The sequence below is a fragment of the Python bivittatus genome, unplaced genomic scaffold (assembly GCF_059951505.1).
Source record: "Python bivittatus isolate LINGU-HERP-01145 unplaced genomic scaffold, Pbiv_v1 ctg000780_np1212, whole genome shotgun sequence".
Lineage (NCBI taxonomy): Eukaryota > Metazoa > Chordata > Lepidosauria > Squamata > Pythonidae > Python > Python bivittatus.
This window is the reverse complement of record NW_028277108.1, coordinates 2659660-2685990: the sequence shown is the minus strand read 5'-3', so window position 1 is coordinate 2685990 and position 26331 is coordinate 2659660. Positions and strand designations below refer to the sequence as shown.

Here is a 26331-nt window from a genome sequence, read left to right as displayed (position 1 = left end):
CTGACTCAATATGTCCTGGTGAACATATCACTTCTACTGTTGCTGGCTGCTGTTTACTTATAGCTCAAACAAATGCTAAAGACAGAGAAGTATAGACTAGGCTACCAGCTGTAGTTGAACTCATAGTACATGCAGCACTCTCGGCTAGAGGCAAGAAAAGTACCATTTAGTTTTGGAACATTTTGGCCAGTATTTCAGAAGCACAACCAAAGCATGCTTACTCTGCTCTATGCAAGCTAGGATCTCTCATCCAGAGACCACCATGTAAGCAAGCTTACTGTTACCTGCATTCAACAATTCAAGAGGTACATGCTGTATGCTGATACACACTGAGAAACAAGATAAACTCTGAATATAGAAAACGCCGGTGGCTGAAGCATTCAATGTATACATTTCAGCTTTCCTGAGAACAAAAATCTGACCTGAGCAATGACTGGCAAAGCAGGAAGAAGATTTCAGGAAATACCTTATAGGAATAGGCAAAGCCTATTATCTAGCAAGCTAATCCAACAGGAGGAGAGTCCAAGATTATGTGTTCCTGGGAGGGCACAAGGAAGCAATTTCACCAACAAAGCGCAGGCAGAATGAAAAAGCGGACACAGAGTACATCCATAACACTCTATCAACACCCTACTGTCCATGTAGTCATTAGGTGATGGGGTGCTGAAGGGTCAGGACCACCGGATTTGGATTGTCAACAATAATTTTTAATATTAAAAACAAAATCTAAATAATTCAGATAAATCACAGAGGATGACTATTAATGGTGATTAATCATGATAGTTATATATTGCTTCCAGTATGAAAGGTACACCCACTCCTTGTTTAGCAGTTACCTCATTTAGCGATCATTTGCAAATACGACAGTAATAAAAAAAATCATTTTCCCACCAATGTGTCCATTTACAACCAAATTTCGTATGCCTCACAACAACACACACCAGAGTGAAAGTTACACTGTTGTAGCTATATGAGAGAACTTTATCTGAATGAAATGGTGATCTTTGCGTCTCTCTCTCTCAGTCAAGTGTTCAATTAGTGACCATTTCATTTAACGAGCTGGTTGCTGGAACAGAACTTGGTCACTAAATGAGGAGCGGGTGTATTACGTTTTTCTATATACATTGCTGAGGAATATAAATCAAGTCAATCTTTAGAGTCATAGACCAGCACAAACAAGCAAAAGGATACTACTGCATTTCTGCCCTGTTTACCAGTTTCCCATATCTGCATAGTTATTTTGAACAGAGAATATTGGGCTTGTCACTGATTTATCTCTAGAGAGCATTATGGAATTTAAATGACAGATTTGATGGTTAAGTGAATTTGTAACCAGAGGCTACAATGAAATCTCCTTCTGTTAATTTTTTGTCTATGATTCTAATACATCATCACAACTTAGAAGCACTAGTTGCTTTAAAGATCAAAGTAATCCCTACTATGGCTTAACAAAGGTGAAAAGAAAGGTAACCAAAATCTTATTAGTTGAAAACTTAAAAGGAGTAGGAAAAGCTGCACTGATCATATTCCTGCTACTGTTCAGGGAGCTATCTTGACTGGAAGTCCTATTTCCTTCGTTAACTGACTAACTGGCTATTCTGATACATGAATCCTTTCCAAGCTTAAATTAATAAAACAAAATTCTCTTTTTGCAGACGGTGATATGAGAAGACTGTGGCTGTAGAAAGGAGAAAAGGAGAGCAGAAGCACTAAAAAAAAGCTTTGAAAAAGACACAAAATATTGAATGGTACTGAAAAAAAAAATGAAATAAAATAGTAACACTGTGACAGTGCATTTTAGTAAAGATCTTCTCCCATATATTGCCTAACTACAAAAAGTGTTGTCTTAATATGAAAATGCCTGTAAAGAGTTAGGTAGGTGAATGTAATCTGGTGCTGCTGTGCTTTTCTGAACCTTGCCTGTTCATTTGACATTTCTTTTTTTTTTTTAAATAAGAACTTAAAGAAAGGGTTGCAATAATTTGAACTTTCTCTTGCACCTCTCTTTTTTATATGATTAGTACCCGTCTTTCCCTGTCTCTAGCCCATACAGTCTTATCCATATTGTTAACACAGGGCTGCTAGCACTGACTACGTGTTCTTCTGCAGCTTTAAAGAGTTCAATGAGTATCACATCTGCATTTGGTACTTTCCTATTTGACAGGTGGTTCATTACTCGTCAAACCTCACTTTCCAGGGGACTAGGTTCCTAAATACTATATTTTCTTTCTAGAAATGTTTCAGCCCTTCTACAATCCCATTTTTAAAGGTCTTAGTATAGTCTTTCCTTCTTTTTTTAATCTCATGTGTCTCTATAAGATCTCTTCATGCTTACTTTTTGATAATTACCACATTATCACTATAAATGTGATTTCTCTGATCTTATTACAAATGTTTCTTATTTTCCTTTTCTTGTTATATCTCTTCATTTATTCATATTTTGCTTTCTGACTAGTATGATGATTATTTTGTAAGTTTAACCTGTATATTTGATCTCAATAATACATGTTCTGTTCCACAACCTGCGCCTGGAAGTTCTTACCTGACTCGATTGTACTTCGCAAACTTCTATTTCCTATAATGTAGTCTATTTAATTCTGATGTTTATATATTTATTTAATTTATTTATTAAATTTCAAAGCCCCAAACTCCAAAAAGACTCTGGTAAAACAATACATAATTAAAAAAAAGGAATATGAATGCCTAGACAAAACCACATGAATAACATCCAAAACTTACCAGGGGCTCTGCAAACACCCTAAACGTATGCCTGGGAGCAGATCTAGGTCTTCAGAGACTTATGGTACATTTGAAGAGTGGGAGCCATATGTAGCTCTGGGAGGATGTTGTTGCAGAGGGCAGGTGCTGTGACAGAGAAGGCGTATTTCCTCAGTTCCACAAGGTGACAATATTTGTGACCCAGAGGACACCCACTCTGCCCAACTGTATTAGATGAGCAGAAACAACTGGGACAGGCATTCACTCAAATAACCAGACCCTATGTCATGAAAGGCTGATGACCAGCACCCTGAGTTGTATTTGGAAGCTAACTGGTAACCAGTGCAACTTGGAAGCAGTAATTGTATGTGGGCATAGCAAGAAGCACCCATTATTGCCTGCACCACTGCATTTTGGATGGTCTTCAAGAGCAACCCAATGTAGAATGCATTGCAATACTCCAGTCAGGAGGTGACTAAGGCATGGGCAACTATCTGAAGCGCTTCCTGGTCAAGGAAAGGTGCAGCTGGCACACAAGCTGAACCTGTGCAAAGGCCCTTTTGGCCACGGCTGCCACGTACTCTTTGAGCAGTAGCTGTAAATCCAGGAGGCCTCCCAAGTTGCACACTAGTCTTGAATGGATGCAACCCCATCCAGGGCCAGAGGTAGAAACACGTTGCAGACTGAGCCTGAGTCTGTTCCTCCTCATCCAGACCCAAACAGTCTCCAGACACTGTGCCCATACATTGATACCTTCACCTATACAGTCCAGAGTTGAGATGTATTCTCAGTCATACTGATGATACCCCAAACTGACTTATGATCTCACCCAGCAGTTTCATGTAGATGCTAAACAAGAGGATGAGAGTGTCAAGCTGTGCGGCATTCCATAGGTATGGAGCCACAGGCATGACTTCTCCCCCCACCAACACCAACTGGAACTAACTGAGAAGGAGGTGAACCACTGCAGCACAGTGCCCCCCCAAGGCCTCACAGCCAGTCTATAAGGATGCCATGATCAATGGAACTGAAGGCCCCTGAGAGGACGGATGCATGCCCCTATTCCATTCTGGTGTGATGGAAAGTATCTACGAGGAAGAGAGTGATGGGAGATCAAGGCTATCGGGGGGGGTGCATTCAAGAAGGGGAAAGGAGATAAGAGACAATGCAGTCCTCAAGGGGAGTGTGCGAAGTGACAGACGTTCAGGATAGCCACTCCCTAGAATCTCCCAGGGTATATCCACTAGTTGCCGTAGTATAGATTTAGCTTGGCAAGATTCCATCTATAAGGTGTAAGCAAATAAAGGAACTATACTTGACTGGACTGTTTCCCCGTTGTTCTTGGGCTGGGCCTGACATCTGGCTCCACCAAAGGTCATCTACAAGTGTGACTAATGCTGTCTCACCCCAGCCTGAAACCCAACTGGAATGGGTCCTGAAAATCTAAATCTAGGAATCTAGGAATGTAATTGGTATTTATGTTGCTTGAAGTATGTGTTGGCAATAAACAAAGAATTCTCTTCACAAATGTCTCTCAATCTATCTCCTCCATTACTGCATTTACTCAATCCAAATCTTCCTATAATTCCAGGTACTGCTTCTCCAATGACATCTCCCTCATCCATTACTATATTCTCTCTTGATGTTGAATTTAGCACCTTCTTTCACTGCATAATAGCTGCACAGTAAAGTTGCGTAATGCACTGGAGTCACTACAGAATGGATGCCTTGCAGTGCACTGGAACATTAATACAATGCCTGTCAGGGCTCACTGAAACAGTGGAAACAGATATGGTTGCTCTGAAGATGCTTCCGTTGTTTTCAGTTGCAGACAAATGCTGCATTCTCACTTCCGGTGTTCTAAAGCAGTTCTTCCAAAACAAATCTTAAGCACTATATAGCCATGGTACATACTGATGTTATAAAACTGATGTTCACTAGATAGCCAATAAGTCTAACAGATATGAACCAGTTGATTATTATGAGAGAACCAAATACACATTTAGCCATGACCTTTTTGAGCAACACTGCCAGTTCTGTCATATGAACTCGTGCCCTGATTCATGTACCTATCACGTAACTGACTTATCTGGACTAGAATGGCTCTCATTACCACTGGCACTATTACACTAAAATGACATGGTGACTCAGCTCAGGAAAACTGCACAACAGTAAACTGCACAACTATTACACTGTTCTAATGGCACTGTTGGCTTTCAGTCATACTTATATAAATTAGACAGAAAATAAGGCTAAGGTTTGCCTCAACAGAAAAAAGAATATGACTTCCTTAAGAACAATCACAGCACATGAAAGTGCTGTGGATTATGGATTATGAATAAATACGTAGGATCTGTTAGAATTTAGGCATGCCTGTTTCATGCTCCATTCATTTCATTAGGAAAATTATGTTTACTCTGTAACAACACAGTCTGACAATTAAATTATAAGCTCTCTGTAACAATCCAATCCATTGTTACAATCAATCTACTTACCAAAAGACCAGGATTGGCAATTATATACCTCTTCAGGCAACTACCAGGGTCCCAGTACAATGGAAGGGCCCACCATTAAAGTCTGTCCTTTGCTAAAAAACACCTAGCCCAATACTCAAAGCATAGTTCATCAGTGGTTCCAACTATAACTAGTTACCCACAATGCCCTAGTGCAATACTACAGCAGAGGGACCGTGGGGAATTAAAACGACAGCAAAATCTAGCTACTTCACACTTGACAAAGTATAAATGCGTGCTCCCGTAAGTCAGCCTGACAGGCTTCATCAAAAGGGAAAAGGCCCCAGGAGTGCTCTCTTCACTTGGAGAGCCTTCCAATCTGCCCTTAAAAACATACAATATACAAACAAATACAAAACATATAAACAACATACAAACAATAATCAAAATCCTCCACCTACCTCATTGAATCGTGTCACCAAATTTTCAACAGCATTGTGTTCCCCATCTGGGACAGACAGAAAAGTTGCTTTAAGGGTTGAAAGTTTGTTCTGACATTCAACAGTTCCCAAATCTCTGGTTAAGAAGCAGAGATAGTCAATAGGCAACACTTTTCTGTAGAGCTCCTCCTCCTGCTCCATCAGAATACTAGCAACTTCCTCCGGAAACTGAATGAGATGCTGCAGTTCCACGAGTTCTTTGCTGATGCCACTTATTGTGGAAGCGAGAGCATTTGATGCAGCCATAGATGAACTCAATTGTCGTTCTAAAACAAATAAAAGTAAAAAGTAGCGTTTTCTTTTATCAGATTAAATTAACATTTTACAAATATGTTCAGCACAAGCTTATAAATGGAATGATTTCAAATAGACAGCATTTGAAGTTCCTTTTTGATTTCTATAGAATATTACAGTATTCTTTGCCATAACTGTACAAAATTTTGTGCAACTCAGAGCAAATCACTTTCAGACCAAAAAACAGCATTGGTCTATACAAGGATAAATATTTCCCTATATACCATGTAAACCCATTCTTTAGATAACTAGGTAACTGTTGGCCATTTCAAATATTAACATTATTAAATACATTAAATTATAATGTGGGCAATAATATGCATACATTTGCACGGGCAGGTAAAGTAATATGTTACGTCATCTTCTGTACCGGTACAGTAGTAAGGCAATTCATATTTTATTTATTTATTTATTTATTTATTTATTTGTCCCATTTATATAGCTGCCCATCCCACATAAAACAACTCTGTTCATTTAGATGCTTTGCTGGGGGGATAATTATTCTCTCAATTCTAAAGCCTGCTCAATCCATGATCATTCATCCTCATTCAGTGACAAATGGGGGAAAGCTATCATGAAGTGAATTGGACCATACTTTAAAAATTTCATAGAGTTTTGGTATTAGCTTCCACTGTGGTTCTGTGAAACCTAATGTCTGTGATCAAAAATTTACTCAGCTATGGCCAGGCATTTATAGGCATCAAGATCTTCAGAACACGCATCTACGAAGTACTCTACCTTACCCACACAATCAAAACAAACAGGGACATATGACTCTTTTCATCAGGTGATTAATTCTGATTATGTTCCATTAAGTTGGTGTCAAATCTTAGCAACCGCAGAGATCCCCAACCTGGCCCTTCAAGTCTTCCAGCAGTGCATCCATCACAGCTGTAATTGAGTCCATCCACCTTGTTGCTGGTCGTCTTCTCTTTTCTTCCACTTTCCCCAGCATTATAGACTTCTCAAGGCAGCTGGGTTTCACCAGGTAACTACACTTTATTTTCGGGAGGTCTCAAAGAACCACAGGATCATTGCAGTGATATTGGAAGGGTCAGCCCAAATGGTTTAGGCTTTGGATTTGTTTTTATTAACAACAGGTATACTAAGGCTATTAGAAAGCTTCACACCTATTGGGGGCTTTTTCATTTTTAAAAAAAACATAAAATTGTGCCAGTATAAAATTAGAGATTTTGCTACAGAAATTTGATATGCAATCTTGGGGGTTACAGTGATAATGCAGAATACTTGTTGGTTCCTCTGCATTAAACAACTATTTATGGGAATCATATGGAGGACACATAAACTGGCTATCCAAAATGTTGATACTCTTTCTGGAAGTTATGCAAATCCTATTTTTTAAAAGAAGAGTCAAAAACTTGTAGCAAATCCCAAGCTAAAAAGTTCCACCTGGCTTATCCTGAGTTTTATTTTCAAATCAGCTGTTAGAATCTTTTTCCATTGTTGAGTTGAACATTCTTCAGTCAACAGAAATCTCCACTGGCATGAAATCTGTGGCCCATTGCCTATCTTTATCCTGCCTTTATTGCTTCCATCTCAAATCAATGCAGTTGCTTCCCTTGAAGGCAGTTTAACAGACTTTATAAACTAATACTGGACTTGGACTGTGTCAGAATAAGGGGGAAAACTTTAGCTTAACACTTGCATGACTTAAACCTCTCTCACTCATTGGATGAAGGCAATGTCATGAGGATACAGCAAAAAAAAAAAAAAAAAGCTGCAAGTGGGGAAAACAAGTTTTTGGACACTAATCCTATACAATACTTGAGACTTCTGTACACCGTTCGCTTATTGCTCTAATACAGAGTTTCTCACCCAGGGTTCTGTGGAACCCTAGGGTTCCGTGAGATGCCACTAGGCGTTCCCTAGGAGATCATGATTTATTTAAAAAGTTATTTCAAATTTGGGCAACACGCTGTTGCAGTGATGAGCAGAGACTGAACAAAAATCTAGTTACAACTCTTTCTGAGCTCTCTGGTAGTGTGCTATAGGACTGTGTTTATTTCGTTGAACCCATTCTTAATTTTTGACAAGAGATAGGGGAGACCGTTGATAACAGATGAATGCAATATTGCAGGAAGGGAGGAATATATTGCAGGAAGGGAGGAATATATTGAAGGAAGGGAGGGAGAAGTGCATTTTTCAAGGAATTAATGGACTCATCCAACTTAGTCTGTGACATCAGTCTCCCTCTCCTGCATCTTTTTCCTGTGGTCTTCCTGTAGTTATTTTATCCTGATATTTTAAATAAATTTTGTACATGTTTATTCAGTCATGTCTGAGGGTCCAATGTGGCGGTTTTTGAAGAGGAGGTGTGAAACGGAAGAGAAGGATTCTAGATTGGACAATACCAATAAGTTTAATGATGATAATGATAATGAAGAATTTAAATCTTCTGAGGCATTTCTCTGTACTGGGACATCAATGGACTAAAAAAAAAATCCATCTTTACAATGAAAGCTATTTCTCAATGGGTTTTACATGGACTGGTGATCCAGGTTGTCCTATTCTGTTGTGCCTCATCCGTGGCAAACAATTTACAAATGCAGCAATAGCTCCAGAAAAATTTAAAAAACACTTAACTATAAATCACAGCCCTATGACAAATAAAAGTTCTGATTATTTTAAAAAGCTATTAGAATCACAGAACAGAGTAAAAAAAAAAAAAGAATAAAACAGAACAAAACACCCCAAGAAGCAGGTTATTTAGTAGCAGAACGTATTACCCAGCAAAGTAAAAGTCACACTTTCGGTGAGAGAGTAATCATGCCAGCATGTAAAATAATAGTGGGAAAAATGCTAGGACCAGATCCACAAGGAATGGAAAAGTTTTCACTGTCAAACAGTACAATAAGTTGGTGTATTGATGAGATATCACATGATGCAGAAGTTTTGTATGATAAACTGAAGAACAGCAACTTTTCTATCCAAACTGATGAGTCAACAGATTTCACCTATAAATGTCATGTTATGGCATTTGTAAGATTTGTAAATGACGGTGAAATTCAATAAAACTTCTTCTGCTGCAAAAAACTACATGAAAGGCCAGTATGTATTTAAAGTTCTGTCTTCCTATCTGGAAACAAAAAGTCTGTCTTGGAGGAACTGTGTTGGCATCTGTACCGATGGCGCTCCATCAATGGTTGGCTCCACAAGAGGCTTCATTTCTCTTGTAAGAAAAGAAAATCCTGATGTTGTCACAGCATACTGCTTTGTTCCCAGAGAGGTGTTAGTGTCAGAAACTCTTGAAGATGAAATGAAAAAGTTCTGGATGATGCTACAGAAATAGTTAATTTATTGAACAAAGATCAGTTCACTCAAGAATGTTTTAAACTCTGTGTGAAAACTTGGACAAAGAGCACATACAGTGGGGCAAAAAAGTATTTAGTCAGCCACCAATTGTGCAAGTTCTCCCACTTAAAAGATGAGAGAGTAAAGGGCATTGATTCACTGTATTGAAGATGGTACCAGTATCTGTCTAAACATAGATCCACATGAGCATCACTGATGAAAAACAAAGATGCCAAATGAAAAGAATTAGGTGAGAGCTGGTGTTAAACTATGCAGACTTGATAGTAGAAGGATATATGCAATCCTTGTGAAAAGTGATCAGTCCATTCTCCTACCTCAGGTAAAACAAGTGAGTGATCCCAGATCTTCCCTTCAGATATATAGTCTCTATTTGCTGGTTCCTGCCTGCACTCAAGACTTAAGTGCAATTCAACACTGGGGAATTGAGTCAAAGATGCTTGTTGGTATGAATACCTGCAAATGAGGTACAGAGTCCTATGGCTCCAGTTCTGATCCTTCAGCTGGAATAGTTTGGACTCAAGTAGATGAAGCCAAGATCTGTCCTTTTTCTTTTTCTTAAACATCAGCAGGCATAGCTGTAGTTGGCTTTAACAAGCAAAAACGACAGGAACTACAACCATCAAAAGGGCCCCATTTATGAAATGGGGCCTTCAAAAACATTAGGGTCCTTGAGGCAGCATCAAAATGCAAAATAGTTTGTCTTTCTGCAGGAGTAGTGTCAAATAACAGGCACAGAATGCATTAATATGAATCACAGAAACCACAGTGAAGGAATAATCTTTCCCTATTAGCACCTGCTATTTCTGCTATATTTGGATCATCCATTTATTGACCATGACTCACTGCTACTGATTAGGCTCTTTTTCCTGCTTTTGTCTAACCATTTTATAGCTCTTTAACTAGGACCAGCTTGCAATCAAGAGTATATGCTGAAGGAACATCGATATCCATATAGAGGGAGATAGGTTATCAAGTTTGTCACCAGCTTGGTTCCATGTCTAAGGCCCTTTCCTCCAAAGCCTAACTGCTGGGATGCTTGGCTGCCAATGACAAACAGCTGAATTTACCAACCTGAACCAAAGTTATTTTTTTCCCCCACCTGCTTAGCCCTGATTGGCTTCCTGGGCAGTGAGGTAGCTACCAGCAGATTTTCCACCAACGGAAAGTCAAGGCATACGACCTGGGCACATCTGCACACACACACAGTGTAGATTGGCTTTCATCAGATGAAAGCATGCATGGCTGTTTCACTGGGGTTGGCAACTGACAATTATCTGTGAGAAAAGAAATTGGAAACAGCTTGGCAACAGCTATTAAGGTGTTCAGTGGCATGTATAAACACGGTAAGAGACCAACTGAATGCCACAGGGAAAGAAGGCTGTTGGGTGGTCTCTCTTTCTTTCAGTTTGCAATCTGTCCAAGGAAGTAATGGTAATACAGAAGGTGGGTCCCTGGTTTAAAAATCCTGCTGGTTGTTCATTTAATTTAATCTAATTTAATCCTGAATGGAAATGCAGTCTTAGGATGTTTCATGAGGAACTGGCTGAAGAAAGATGGAAAGATTTTGCTTTCCCAATTCTGTCTGCCAAATTAGTCTATGGTGCAGCAAGCTAAGTTACGAGAAGGGGAAGGGGAAGTGACCACAGTCCATAAAAAAACCCATTTCACCCGCTGTTCTAGCCAATGGTCTGCCATGTTTTACTGCATTCTGCTGCTATTCAATGGCAGTAGACAATTCTTGGTTCCCTCCCTAAGCTCCTTACCTCCCCTGACTTTTGAAAAGATGTGGTGGGGCTGGCGTCTTATTCCTGTTTATTATTTATTATTAGATATAATACCAGCCCCTAGTATCATATTTTTTTTCAGCAGCACCTTTGGATACCACTCAGATGATAAGAGAGTATCCTTAGGAGCTAGCTTGCTTTCTGGTAAACAGATGATGATTTGTGCCTGGTTGTTACATCATCTACACATGGAGCCTTACCGTTTCTAAACATTCTCACAGTATTTATGATTTCTTTGCATCATTTTTTATAACATTCACTACAATTCCACCCTTCAACACACAGTCTCATACAAATCTCTAAAGTATTTCTTCTAGCATTCCCTCAGTTCATTTTCATCTCAAATTGTTACATCACTTTTATTTTTAATTCCATTCATTCTCCTTGTTTATCCCTATTCACGCACTTCCATAACACTGTTTATATCCATCAAAATCATCCTGCATTGTCTGTTCCTTTTTCAATCTTAACTGTCCCTTGCTCTCTTTGTCTGTGTAATTATCTTTCTTTCTATATATTATACAATATCTTTTTCTCATTCTCTTTTTTTTTGTAGTAATAATTCTTTCATACACACTATTTTTCTTCATTAACAACCTCGTTCACTTCATAATTTTAATGTTTCCATGCTTTCTATTAACTTAACCCTATGTATTTCAATGCCAATGCTATAACTCAATTTTTTTCAAATCAATTCCCATTGAGGAGATTAACCAGCACAAATATAACAGTCAGCCTTAGGATGAAACTAAAGGGTTAAAATAGGTTACAGGGTAAGTTCAAAAAAGAAAATTTAACTAAAAGAGAGATTTTAAAAAGTTTCACTTAAAATACAAGCATTTTGCAAATGCAGGTCAATAAGTTAGTACTAGGATAAGCCATATCTCTGAATTATCAATTACTTTTTCTCTTGTCTTGTTCCCACTTATCTTTCCATGTTATCGAGCAGAATAATTTTTTCCCCGGATCAAACTCAGATTGTTGCACAAAGTTTCTCAGTATTGATCTCTGATTCTTCCATGATCATAATTTACTACAGTGTAGCATACAAACATCACCAACCCGTGGATTTCAACTCTCTACAGACAATAATCTAAATAACACCAATTCACACTTTCTGACATATATTTTAGAACTTCGATTCATAAATAAATCTATACCTTCATTTCCCTACATGTATTTATCAATCCCACTTCACAAAACTGAATAGAACTATTCCATTCTTTCTCTTAGTTTCACAGATAGACATGTTTTTCTTTTCATTTTATGAATTTATGATTTTATATTCCAAGTTGCAATCTGTAGAGGACCATTGTATAATAAGAGACCAAAGAGATTTTTTCTTTGTCCTGATGTCAATAAAATCTTATAATCTACACATCTCTCCACTGAGCAGATTTCTTAGTGCCTTCATCTGCAAACTGCCATATGAGGAAGCACTAACTGTCAAGGAGCAGGTCCACAGCTTGAGGGGTCCTCCTGGATTCAGGTTTCCTGTTTGAATAGCAGGTTGAAGCCATGGTCAGGGGGTCTTTGTCCAGCTTGTGGTCCTACTGGATCACAAGAACCTTACAAGAGAGACTTATCCCCTTTTCATCACTTGATTAGACAATTAGGCACTCTACATGGGGCTGCCTTTAAAGATAGCCTTCCTTCCTTCCTTCCTTCCCTGGAGGAAGTGGATTATCTCTATCAGGCTTTGGGCTGGGATACGGTACTGAAACAAAAATGATCACATGTGTTGATGATCTCTGGTGAGTTTGGGAGGGGGTGGTACATCTGTCCTGTCTCTCCTAAATGTTTTGGCAGCGTTCATATAATTGATCATGTTAGTCTTCTGGACTGACTTGGGGATTGGGAGTGGGGGGGCAAGATCTTGCAGTGGTCCTATCCTTCCTCCAAAGTTGGTTCCATTTACTGTTGGTGGAAGACCAGCCCAAAATCCCTGCATTGCTGGGTGCCTCAGGACCTGACTCTCCCCACTCCTATGTAACATCTACATGAAGCTGCAGAGTAAGATTATTAATCTGCATGATGTTAAGTATCATCAATGTGTTAATGATACTCTAGCTGTATACCTCTGCTTCAGGCCATCCAAATGATGCTGACAAGTTTCTTTCCCAGTGCCTGAGGGCTGTAGAGGTCTGAATGGGGAAGAACAGGCTCTGTCTTAATCCTAGCAAGACTGAGTGGGAATGGGTTTTAGAGCCCTTCATATCTGGAGATTTTCCATTTCTGACTGGGATGAGTAGCATTCCCCACCCCCCCAGAGCTGGTCCACAATTTGACTCCTGCTCAAGAAGCATGTGACAGCTGTGGCCAGAAGGCCCTTGCACAAAGCTACCTTATACACCAATTGCATCTGTTTCTGAATTGGGAGGCTTTGCTCACAGTCATTTAGTTATCTCCTTATTGGACTATCACAATGTGCACTACATGGGGCTTCCCTTGAAGAGCATTTGGAAGCTGCTCCAGAATGTAGCATCCCATGTAATACTTCTGTTTTGTGAGCTGCACTGGCTCACAATAGGTTTTGGGTGCAATATTGTGTTTTTTATTTTTTATATGTTGTTTGCCACCCAGAGTCACTATATTGAGATGGGTGGTCATATAAATTTAATATTTTAATGAATAAATAAATAAGATAAACAACTTTGAAGCTTTAGTTGGTCCAAAATGAATACCCCATGTATTATCTGGTCCTCACCAACTGGAGCATTTTACACCTGTGCCAGAGACCCACTGGTTTCTGGGTGCAATTTAAAGTGCTGGTGTTAACCTACAAAGCTCTTTGGGCTTAGCACCAGGCCACCTTCAGGACTGCATTGACCTGCTTGAAGTAGCCAACCATCTTGCCAGGAAAAGGAGCTGATAATTCCCCACCTTCGAGTTGTGGAGGTGGCCCAGCATGGAGGTGCTGCTTTTCAGTAGTAGCATCAACCTTTGGAATGACTTCCCACTGAAAGTTAGATTATCCCTAACTTTAGTAACTTTCTGGGAAGTTGAAGTTGAAGATGGAGCTTTTCTGTAGAACATTTGAGCCCTGATGCATGTCTTGTATATTGTTTTGAAGTAGATGATCCCTCATATAAGTTTTAAGTTCTTTAGGACTTTAAAATGTAAAAAGCAGTATCTTACATTTGCTTGGAAAACAACTTGTAACCATTTCAGATCCTTCAACAAAGACATGATATGCTCCCAGTATCTTGCACTGGAAGGAAGGAGGGGGAGAAGGACCTGGCACCCTCAGACTGAAATGGGGAGGGAAGGGAGAAAACAAGAAGGGGAATATAGTATTAGAAGTGAAGCTGGTGAAACAAGAACCAGCATTTTCCAGGTTGCAGAGATCAGTTATGTCAATGCAACTCAGTAGCAATTGTCCTCCCCTGCCACAGGCTTGAAGAAGGTTAAATATCCATTGCCGTGAAAAGGCTATGGAAAAAGCCTAAGAATTAAACGCTGGAGTGAGCATGCGTGCATACAAACTTACATATGCTCCTCTTGTTGTGAACTACAATACAGTAGGCAGATCTTCTGTTTTACAGTATATGGGCTTATTCTAATTTGCAATAAATAAATAGCCTGAGTCATTCTGGGGACAGCATCTGGAGAGCTGAGGTTTCCAGGGAGGAAGCCTGACACCTTTCCCCCAAGAGTAATTTGGATACGGTTCCCCAACACTTTCCCAGTGAAAACCAATGCAATGCCAAGATTCAGACAACAAGGATACCTTGAGGAGAGTCTCTGATTTATGACTTAAGTTTGACTTAAATACGATGCTTCTGATTTCCCTTTTCAACTTCCTTTCAATTTGCCTACATTAGAAAATTTGCTTTCAGAAACGAAGAGGGATTGTACTAGACTTTTTGACAAGTGCCAACGACAAAGTGAAGTCCATTTTAGCTCCAGTGAAGTCCATTTCTTTTATCCATGTTTGGCTTCCTCCAAAACGTACCCCAGTTACTAAAAATGTAAATACTTCCTCCTGAGCTAATCATTATCTTTTAGCCTATCTTACCTCACACGTTGTTGTGAAGATAATATTAAATCTCTAAAGCCTGAGAACAAACAGGCCAAAGAATTGTGAAGATCTTTAAAAACAATTTGTTTTATCATGGTCTCCAAAAAGTACTGTTTGTCCTCGCTGCACCTTCAAGTCATTCTTATGATGAAAATCATAACACTGGAAGAAGTTATATAGTCTTGTCTCTCCAACATAACAGACAATAGCCAGTACTGCAGCTCACATATGCAAGCAGGACTATAGAACGGGCATTGGGCCACATCTGTTGTCAGAGTTGGTGAAGATGAATATATTATCATATCTGGAGTACTAATTTGTCTCACCTAGGATTTTTTGAAAAATTAATTTGGGACAAAACAATCAGTGTTTAAAGAGATAAAGTTTTAAGAAAGAAGAGCAGAAGGAATTTAAAATCCTTCTCGCTTCCTCCATTCTTTCCCCCTTCTTCCAATTTTGCTCAGTACTGATAAAGTCTGATAAAGAATCCTGGGCAATTTCAAGGCTTCGTGATATTATATACCAGTTTACACTAAAGAAGCACCAGATATATTTTTTATTCCTTTCTAGCCTGTGAGGACTGCAAGGAATATCATGTCTCTGGAATGTCCCATTCTGAGGCTGACTCACATTTGGAACACCATAAACCACTCCCTTTTTCAGAAGACTTCTGGAAAACTGCAGGATCACCCCCCACAACCTTTGAGTGCCATGACCCAGAGGAGGAATGAAACAATCTCGAATTCTACAGAATGTTCCATCTGTGACCAAAATGTTTGGCAATTCTCTACTCTAGATGGTGCAAAAGGGTTACCGGTGGGCTGCCTGCAGTGTGCCCATCACGTAATTAAGATATTTCTATTCCGTGACCATTAAAGTAGCTTTTTTCCTAATGGATCAACAAAGGCTATCCACAACTTCTGTATTGTTTAGCAAGATGATGATGATGAATATGCATACAGCCTAAAAAGGGTGTTAAATAAAAATGTTTAAGGATGAGGTTCCTATTATTGAAAACCAGCTTCTGAACTTAATGTCTGATTAATGTCATTTCTGGCCTTAACAATTTATGCATACAAACATATACTAAGATTTGGGGGGTCTTGGCTACCAGATTTAAAAATTGCTTTTAATTATCAAGGAATTGTTTTTTTCCTGGTTTTGTTTTTGTTTTGCACAATGCATATCACAAGGACTCCTGGCAAATAGAAGGAGTAGAAATGGAAGCAGTAACAGACTTCATTTATTTGGGCTCCAAGATCACCGCAGACGGAGACTGCAGCCATGAAATTAAAAGACGCTTGCTCCTTGGGAGGAAAGCTATGGCAAGCCTAGATAGCATATTGAAAAGCAGAGACGTCACCTTGCCGACAAAGATCCGCATAGTCAAAGCTATGGTTTTTCCAGTAGTAATGTATGGCTGTGAGAGCTGGACCATAAAAAAGGCCGAGCGCCGAAGAATTGATGCCTTTGAACTGTGGTGCTGGAGAAGACTCTTGAGAGTCCCTTGGACTGCTAGGAGGTCAAACCAGTCAATCTTAAAGGAAATCAACCCTGATTGCTCATTGGAAGGATCGATAATGAAGCTCAAGCTCAGATACTTTGGTCACCTAATGCAAAGAGAGATCTCTTTGGAGAAGACCCTGATGCTGGGAAAGATTGAAGGCAAAAGGAGAAGAGGATGGCAGAGGATGAGATGGTTAGATAGCATCACTGAAGCAATGAGCATGAAACTGAGCAAACTCAGGGAGGCAGTGAAGGACAGGAAGGCCTGGCGCAATATGGTTCATGGGGTCACGAAGAGTCGGACACGACTTAACGACTAAACAACAACAACAAATATCACAAGGACAACTATCTTTTGTCATAAACGTTTGTGGTCAAATGCAGAAAGGGGGCAAAGAAGAAGCAGAATTGGAAATGACCTTGTGATATTATAATTTTCTTTAATACTAAATTCAGTGCCTATAATTTATTGCCTGTAACAAGTTTGTAACAGAAAGGGGACCACATGAAACAAAAAGGAAATATTAGTAAGCTCTGGGAAACTCCCAAATTGCAAAAAAAAAGGCAAAACCCTGAATGAAATAGGTAAGAGAATGTTTTCAAAAAAGCCTCTTCTAACTTAAGAAAGCAAGCATTAACAAAGGAATATTTTGATCCAATCTAATATGTTGCCCCCCCAAAAAAAAAAATCCTTAGACAAGGGAAAGATATACTTGGTTTCATAACTGTTAGTTTAATCATGACATCTAAAAATAAAGAAAATTTGTCTCAGATATATTCCCTTTGAGCCTTTTATGAATCTGTCACCAAATGTACATTTAGTTCCTGCATTTCCTAACTATTAAAAAGAAAGCAATCGTTCATACCAAATACATAAAAAGACAAAAGGCATTAAAGACACCCCACAGGATGGATGTCATAAAAGCCATTAAGGAGAATTAACTTTTCTTTGTCCTTTGTATGAAAATGTATATGTAATTTATATAGGTTGTCCTTTGTATGAAAGCTCAGGTTTTAAAAGAAACAAAGCCAAAGAACATGAACTGATAGAGTTTTCACTTTTTTTGAAAGTAGTTTAAGTTCTCCACAGGGCCTATTTTGCCATTTTCACAGGTTTGTGCCTCCATTAATGAATGAATATTAATTTTTATTTTTACGTATTTATAGAAAAAATGGCATTTCAATAGTTACCATTTTTATATTAAAAACAGAGCTCATCCGAAGGTTTTTCTTTCAATTTACATAGATCAAATTATGTCAATGTCCTATTTGGCTTTAAGTATATTGCTCATATTTTTTAAAACCATGTGATAAGGACATTTGTAGAATTGTAGTGAAATTTTCAGATAAGAATTTAGTCTAAATCATAGTTTCAAAAATGCTATCTATTAGGTTAATTCTCTAATAAACAACAATAAACCAAAGCAATAAAGATTGATATATAGTCATGACTCAGATTCATTCATTTATAAACTGAATATTACAAAAGTTCAACAAATATCCAAAAATAATGAGGCACAGTAGGGTGTTAATAGCAATTGTGCACTAAAAAACACAACTAGTGAAGTCAAGTTCCCCCCTGCAGTGATGAAAATTGCTTTGACAAGTTGTTTTGACACTTCACTTTATAAATGATGTAATGCAGTGAATATTATAGTTGAACAAAACATATTGGAAAAATTGAGCAATACAGTACAAAACTGAAAGAGCCAAAAAAATATTCTAGCACTTTCTTTGAATGTTACTTGATATTAGCTTCCAACAGTGGTACGGCACCAATAAAAGTATCATTACCCATCTTAGAAAAATACTGGTAGCAATACAATACTGCAAGCAGTGACACTTGGAGAGGTACTACTACTACTACCACCTGTAGCTACTAACAGCAGCTCTCTTATAAAAACCATACAATACAGTTAATTGATTTGGTACCATTTACAGTAATGCACTGTATTTGAAAATATCCCAATATCCCACAGCCTCTCATCTACTGTATTATTTTATTTATTAAGTTTGCTACCATTGGGTAGCAAGTCTCTTAGCATTTTATGGTAAGATTCTTGGGCTGAACATTCATCTTTGGATGATCCTTCTTTACAGAAGCCCAGCACGCTTAATATACGGTAGCTGCAAACGCATTGAATAAAACATGCTCCGATAAAAAGTGTTACCTGTCATTGTTACCTTTCCCAGTAACTGAAATTAATAAGGAATAATAATTGGAAGGAAAACAGCTAATTCAGAAAATATAATGTAATGGGGACTCCTCGAACAATGATAATTTAAGTTCTTTTTAAACACCAGAAAACATATGCACTGACTCATCCATCTACTGCCAGATTACTGGGGCAATTTATAAGCATTGAATTTCCTCCCAGTTGTCCAAATTGAAGAGAGTCCTCTTTCTCCGCCCTAGCACTTCTATGATCTCACCATCACTATAGAACAGGTCAGTGCTGCAAGAACTTATATCTCTAGCAAATGAATAATAAAAGTTATAACTAGTTTCTCTTGTAATTCTCTTGTAATTCTGTTTCCATGATCTTGAATACAATGAGCTGATTTCCCCCCCATTGTTTGGCAAATGTTTTATGTACCATATATTTTGGTTGCATCTTCATTTATTGCATCTGCATTTAGTATTCAAGATATGATCCTACTACCCTTAAATATATCTTGCCACTTTGGATAAAAATTATGCAGACCAAGATGTGTTCTGCTCGTTTGAAGCCTCTGAAGTTAAAAATTAGGAATTAACCTCCCCTTATCCCTCCAAATATCGTCATTATCTGCTTCTGCTGACTATCTCTTCATGTTCCTTTACCTCTGAACTATCAGAAATATATGTCTACTCTGTGGGTATACATTATAAGACTGATTCACGTAAGCCAGAAGATGCAGGGAGGTTGCTTTAATTTATTTATCTTTGTGTTGACTACATTTGAGAAGCTAATAATACAGGGCTCAATTCTGATATTTTTAGGTTCAAAAAGAAAAATTTGTTCAAAACATTATTGATTTTCTTTACACCTCTTTCATAAGCAATAAGTTCTATAAGAAGTATAGGAAGTAAAACCTAAGCATACTCTATTAACCCAATGTGCTTTTAGTTATAGCTGAGTTAGTTCTACTGCCTGACTGCAAACAAAATTCACACTTCTATATTAAAGAAGATTAGCTACCACCTGCTTGTGAAGGAAGAAGCTATTTGAGTGTTAATTTGAAGCAAAAAAAAAAAACCCACAGGAAATCATTTATAAAAGCCCTGTCTATTTTGCCACATTTCTGCTCCAAATTCTCCTTTTTCCAAGTCTTAAAATATAGTACGATTATATACAGTCATCTGTAATGTAAGTTTGCTTGTCACTGAGCAAAGTGAAAATTATAGCTGGTACTACAAATGACATGAAAGCTGTTTAACTGGTAATCATATTGTATTGAATTTTTTAAAAAATACAACAAAATATCTTAAATGCTTCTGGTGAAATAGGTTATTGGTGATATTATTTAAATTATCTCTTAAATGAATTAAGTTACTGCAACACTACTGCTGATCTTCCTTTTTTCTCATGCAAATAAATGAGTAATAATCCTGTAAACCATGGGAAATCTCTTAAAAATTAATATCCTTTCTACAATCTCCAGCTACTGCAACCGTTGTTTGTAATATTGTATAAGAATGCTATATGACATTCTAATATTAAATCTGGACAGCTATTATTATCCATCTTTCTGGAATCCCCAAGACAGTGCCAAGAATTCTGGAAGAAAAATAGCAATGTAATTAAGCTTACACAGCAACCCGCTAGAATCTTGGTTACCATACTGTGAGAAAACAGCCAGTAGACATTTTGTTCTGATTTTCCAAAGCTTGGTTTGAAGGACAGAAAAAATGCTGCAGAATGATCTGGTCCCCATATCATTACTCTAAACTTTCTCTTGTAAATCTGTTTTCTCCTCTGTATGTAAATTCGTACAACTATCACTTATTGTGATATTCAATAGGGCAAATAATGATTCAAGAGAAATAGAAATTATCTGTTATGTGAGAAGGAAACGGCAATGTCTGTCATCTGAACTAAAACAATAATTCCTGATACAAAGAAACACTTTTACTGATTCCTAATTTTAGGAATTTTTATTATTTACAAATATTAATATTTGTATCCACAATAACAGTAATCAAGTTATTAAAGTGCTCAATATTTGATCACTAATGAGTGTTAGTGTTAGAATGTAATCTTAACTATTAAATTATACCTGTTTAATGATTATATAAATTAGCCCTGTGATTTGTACATGACATTTTTTAAAATTATGCTGAATAAGTTGCTAATATAAAATAATTTTTAATTTACTTCTAAAACAAAGAAAGCAGGCCTTATTAGCTAAAATAATTTTCTGATACGTAACACCCAGTAACAGCGAGCCATTACTGACATACCCAATGTTTGCAATACTGAACTTACTATGGTAAAACATGTAGTCACATGTATGAAATAAAATACATGAATATTAAAACTGACTCATCTAAACTCATTACAACTAAATTTTTGCAGTATTTAAAGTAATTCAGAAATATAACCAAAATCTGTCAAAGAATGACAAAAAAGATCAAGGTATTGGTTATGCCTTCCCACAAATAATTTACAGCACATGACTCTGAAATCCATGCCATTATTTCTATCTCAGAAACATTTTTTGGATTAAAAAGGTATGAGAAATGACTATATAGACCATCAAGCTTACCAGTAAACTGAATTTTTCTATTCATTTTCTTCTAAAATGTCAGAGTGTGCAGATGCTTTCAAAAGCAGAGAAATACAGTATGACATGCTACATTTACTCGCATTCACTGTTGAGCAACAGCTGCTCAGTCTGAAACTACGAACTGTCAAAATACACAATTAGCATACATTGTGTAAGTCACAAAGACAACAGGCATAAAGGTCAGGTTACCTACTTACCAGATAAAAACTGAAACACTAGGACTCCAACAAGATAAATTCTACTTTTAAAGACTTACTGAGAGTAGCATTTGATTTGGTTACAAGATAAACACCTTTATGCCACATGGAAATCAATGTATCTTGAACAGATTCAGTGAAGTCAGAATGTCCTAATAATCAATACTGTGTTAGTTCTAATACATAGCAATAGGCAATAAATTATACCCTTTAAAATTGTCAAAATATATTAGAAGCCCCCCGCTCTCTCAGATTCTTTTTTAAAATTCAAATATGTTCCTAATTAGCATATGGCATATTTATGTATAGGTTTGCTTTTGCTTTTGTTTATATTATCAGACATTCCAAATTTATTTTGAACTAATTATTTTTTCAGAGGAAAGGGATAAAAAATTAACTATTTAGATGAAAATATATTCTTCATAATGAAGAGTTGTAAAGATTCACTCCTAACAGGTCATTGATTGTATCTTCAAAGTCTGAAGAAGTCTAAATAAATGTGCATTTTGTTAATTTTAATGTCTCAAATGTCAAGACATTTACTTGCACTAATTCTGGACTACACGAGTATTTATCTCTTTTCATGCAAAAACAAACACCCTTACTTTTATCAAGCTGCAATATGATACATCTTTTAAGCCTTAATGCAAGATATTCAAATGACTTCAATAATTCTGGCAAATGTAACATGATTCACAACAAACATAAACAATATAACAATTTGTTTTTAGCGGCATGAAAGAGTAACAAGGATAACAAGACAACCAGAAGAATATAAACAAAGGACTTTTTTTATTGCAGTATTAGGAAGCAGAGCAGCTGGCAAACAAATTGTTCAATATTTTAAGTTACTTCCTAGAATGTTTGATGTGCTTAAATACATAACAAAAGTATGTCTGCTTATTGTACTGCCCAGTAAAAAAGGATTTTGTATAGATTAATAAAAAGAGTAGGAATGCTAAATAATCTCAGAAATAGAGGACTATGGCAGGAATGACTGTTTATATGCACATTACATATTACCAAACAAAACAGTATAGGGGAGAAATAGCAAAAAAAAAAAAAAAGTGTTTTAATATGTGAAGTCACAATACTTGTTAGAAAACACTACTTTCCTAAAATACATTCTAGAAATGAGATTATGAAAATATTCAAAGATACTATGAAATCTCATAATAAAAAAAGAACTTTCATCCAAGTTTTTAACACTAGATCATAATTTAGTAAAGAAATTATAAATTATGATAGAATCAGTTAATCCATCCTTATTCCAGATTAATTTTTAATGGAAATGTGAGTCTGGGGAAGATGTGATGGCAAGGTGATAAATAGAATGTTTTAAACATCTCCTTACCCTCCATTCTCTATATCCTGTGATCGCCCAATTTGCTAGATACGCAACAGTCAAGATCTAGAAATCTGATTTAGTCATGTAAATGTATAGGTGTAGAGATACGTATATTTCTTCTCCAACAAATGTTACAGCATTTATTATGGCAACAACATACTAGCCTGACAACATTTTACAGATCGAGACACTAACACTCAAGTGTTTGTTCATTAAAGTTTTGTGTTAATAGTCTACATTCTAAAATGGAACAACAATCTATTTATTTAATTCCTATTTTTATAAATTTTTTGACCCATTAGTTTTCAGGAACATAAACAATATACAGTTATTCAACAGAGAAAGAGACATGTATTCTGAATGTATTCAAAACAATGAGGACCTGTACTTTAATTCCATTACGTTGAGAACTACTTTGTCATGGAATCACACCTCATTACAAAGTACAATAAAACACAGTAAGTATCTTTGCATTGTGCTTTGTTGACATTAATCTAAAGTGGCTTTAACAAAGTCATGCTCTCTTACTTACATAATTTTGCAAAGACTCCACAGTTAAGATTGTCATCCTAAAAGCATGAAATTCTAGAGTCTCCACAAAATAATATACCTATGCGCTTTGTACTTTACCATCCCTGGTGGTATGGCATATCTAGGAAGAGGGATTCTTTAAAAAAAAAATCCAAAGAATATGTAAGGCATGTGATGACATTAACCAAATTGGCTGAAAAGCATAAAGACACAAAAGAAAATAAAAACAACTTGTTCAAAGAACACCATGATAACTTCTCAGACCTAATAAACAGGTGCTGATTATGTCAGCTTGATCAAATCCTGTGTTAATATTCTGATCATTTTTGGTAGGAAAACTTTATATCACTATACACATTCTTATGAGCAATCTTAATCTGGTAAATCATTTGTTTTTAAATTATTGGTTAAAAATGTTGTAAACTGCTTGTATGCATTCTAAATATAAAAATCAGAGGGTCTAATTTAAAAAAAATTAACATGCATGGAAAACTTTTAAAATATCCAACATTTGAATTCTAAGAATTTGGGGTGTATATATAGCCATTTGGCTTACCAATGGCCCTTTGGAAAAAAAATCCACACATAATAGTTTTCACAAGCATACCATCAGAAATTATATACCTCCCTTCATTACCTTTTAACATGATCTTTCCAGTTGATCCTCCTAAAATATTTAAGGTGCCACTTCTTGCTCCCAGAGATGTAGTTGCTTCGAGTAAGGCTCCACTGATAAAATCTGAAAGAGAAGTTCTGCTTAAAGTGGCACGGTATTCAGGAATTCTTTGAGGACATGGTGTCATGCAATTTGCATGGTGGCATGGTATTAATAAAATCCTCACTGGATGGGAAAAGCAGTCCAAAGAATCTTCAGCTCCTTGTGTTGACCTGAAGATCTGAAAAACAATATTTGAGTGAATAAACTGAATTCTGTGTTGAACTTACTCATTCTTCAAGCAAAAATAAATCTAGTTTAAGAAAGTAATCTTTCACGATGCTTTCATACAAAGCTTTTAATAATGACTCGTCACACTATCTTACTTACATAATTTTGCACAGACTTCACAGTTAAGATTGTCATTCAGGTGTGTCTCTCCTCTGTCCTCCCCCACCCTACAGCACTACTGTGCTTTTCTTCTTATTGGGAAAATAATCTGTTAAGGAAGGAAAGGTGGACAAGCTCTACAATGGATTTGGAAGCACTTATCTAGATGCTCCTCTAGAAAGACCGACAGGCTATAACGGTAGTGCCAGAAAAGTGGAGATGTGACACAGCTGCTGAGAGCTTTGGAGGTAGTGACAAGAATTTGTACTACGGGAGAGAACAGAAACTTTAAAAGGATTTTAGAAAGGTTTTATATGGGCTAGATTTGCACATTATACAAAACCATAATCTGGTTTACTTGGGTGTGGCTTAGTATGTTGCACAAATCTAGCCAATCATATTTTAACAATAGCTTATTGTGATATATAAATGACTAAAAGGCAAAACAGCTAAATTGTTTTAGCAGAAGAATCTTGGACCAACTTCTGTGAGTTGAATTTATCATCATTCAATCTGTATTTTTCAATATAGTTAGTTTAACAATGTTATACATTTTGATAGTTAAATATTTAGAGGATACATAAACTCTTATTGAACATGTATACCTCTAAGAATCTTATCATTAAAACAAAATTCTAAATATCAGACAAAATGATTCCACAACAGAGGAACATCATCTTAATTCTTGTGTTTGGATGGCACTGTATATAATATCAAAAATGCACAGGCTATCCAAATATTAAGAATCACCATATCTGTTAATTTATTGAGCAAGTATCGATTATGTATTCATCTACTCTGCTTAAATGTATAACTAGAAAAAAATCTTTCCACTGAGGACAATATTAATTATAGACCACAGCTGATTTTGTTAAATGAACAAATTAATTTTAAAATACCAGAATCTGTTTTTGTTCTTTATGAAATAAAACGACTAAAGCATCTTTGTGAAAAATCATCCAAGAACTCTTCCAAAATCCACATGAAAGCAGTATCCTTATTAGACCAATACAGGGGTCACAGTGTGCAAGTTTTAGAGTTCTCCAGAACTCTTCATCAGGAACAATATTAAACAAAGCAAAAGAGGGAAGGAAGAAAAAAAAGTGGCTGAACTTCAAACTCTATTAGTTAATATGCTGAAGGGGAGCATTTGTTACTCATAATGTCAAGACAACCCGACCTTTAAAAATTATTTTTTTCTTCATGTTACGCAGCATCAAATGAGTTGTTTTGTCAATTTGCAAATTAATTATTTTTGCTTTATTACAAGATAATATAGAGAGATGGACTAGCCACACTACAAAGACTAGATTTTGAAACTTTTATCTAACATAATACTATATATTAGACAAGAACTCAAAACTTTCTGAATGTTAAACTATTGTATTTTATAATATTTTAATTGGTCTTGTGGTTCAACAGAAGAACGTGAGATTTGCATGCAAAAATCTGAGGTTCAATCTATGGCATCTCAGTATGGACTGAAAAAATAATTACAGTAGACAGAACATGATCTGATAGTTTCTTATGCTTGAAACTTTTTCCCTTACTCAAAACATAGTTTTAAAGATGGCCTGATTAATTAGAAACAAAAATCATAGTCCAGTTGAGGTGATAACTGGAACTTAGAGGAAACCTCAGATTTTCAATTACTTCATAAAAGATGTGCCGTTCATTGTTCAGACATTTGAAGGAATGAATCAGAAAAAGAAAAAGCTTGCCTCTAATACAGTGTTCCTTGACATGTGTAAGCATATAATTCAGGAAACATTGGCACAAATCAAAGCATTGCCTGGTAATCAGCATAGCCATAGTCAGTTGCTTCAAAATC

At 36.6% G+C, this 26331-nt stretch overlaps 1 protein-coding gene across 4 annotated transcripts in view; it reads right to left on the bottom strand.

The window, feature by feature from the left end:
* The window catches only part of PLCE1 (phospholipase C epsilon 1), a 153321-nt gene that overhangs the window by 68240 nt on the left and 58750 nt on the right, over nucleotides 1-26331 (bottom strand). For all 4 annotated transcript variants that reach the window (XM_088128955.1, XM_088128956.1, XM_088128957.1 and 1 more), the window contains 2 exons: nucleotides 24093-24351; nucleotides 5633-5937 (listed from right to left, as the gene is read on the bottom strand). In XM_088128955.1, coding sequence (XP_087985081.1) covers nucleotides 5633-5937; nucleotides 24093-24351 — 564 coding nt within the window. The remainder of the gene's footprint in view (nucleotides 1-5632; nucleotides 5938-24092; nucleotides 24352-26331) is intronic.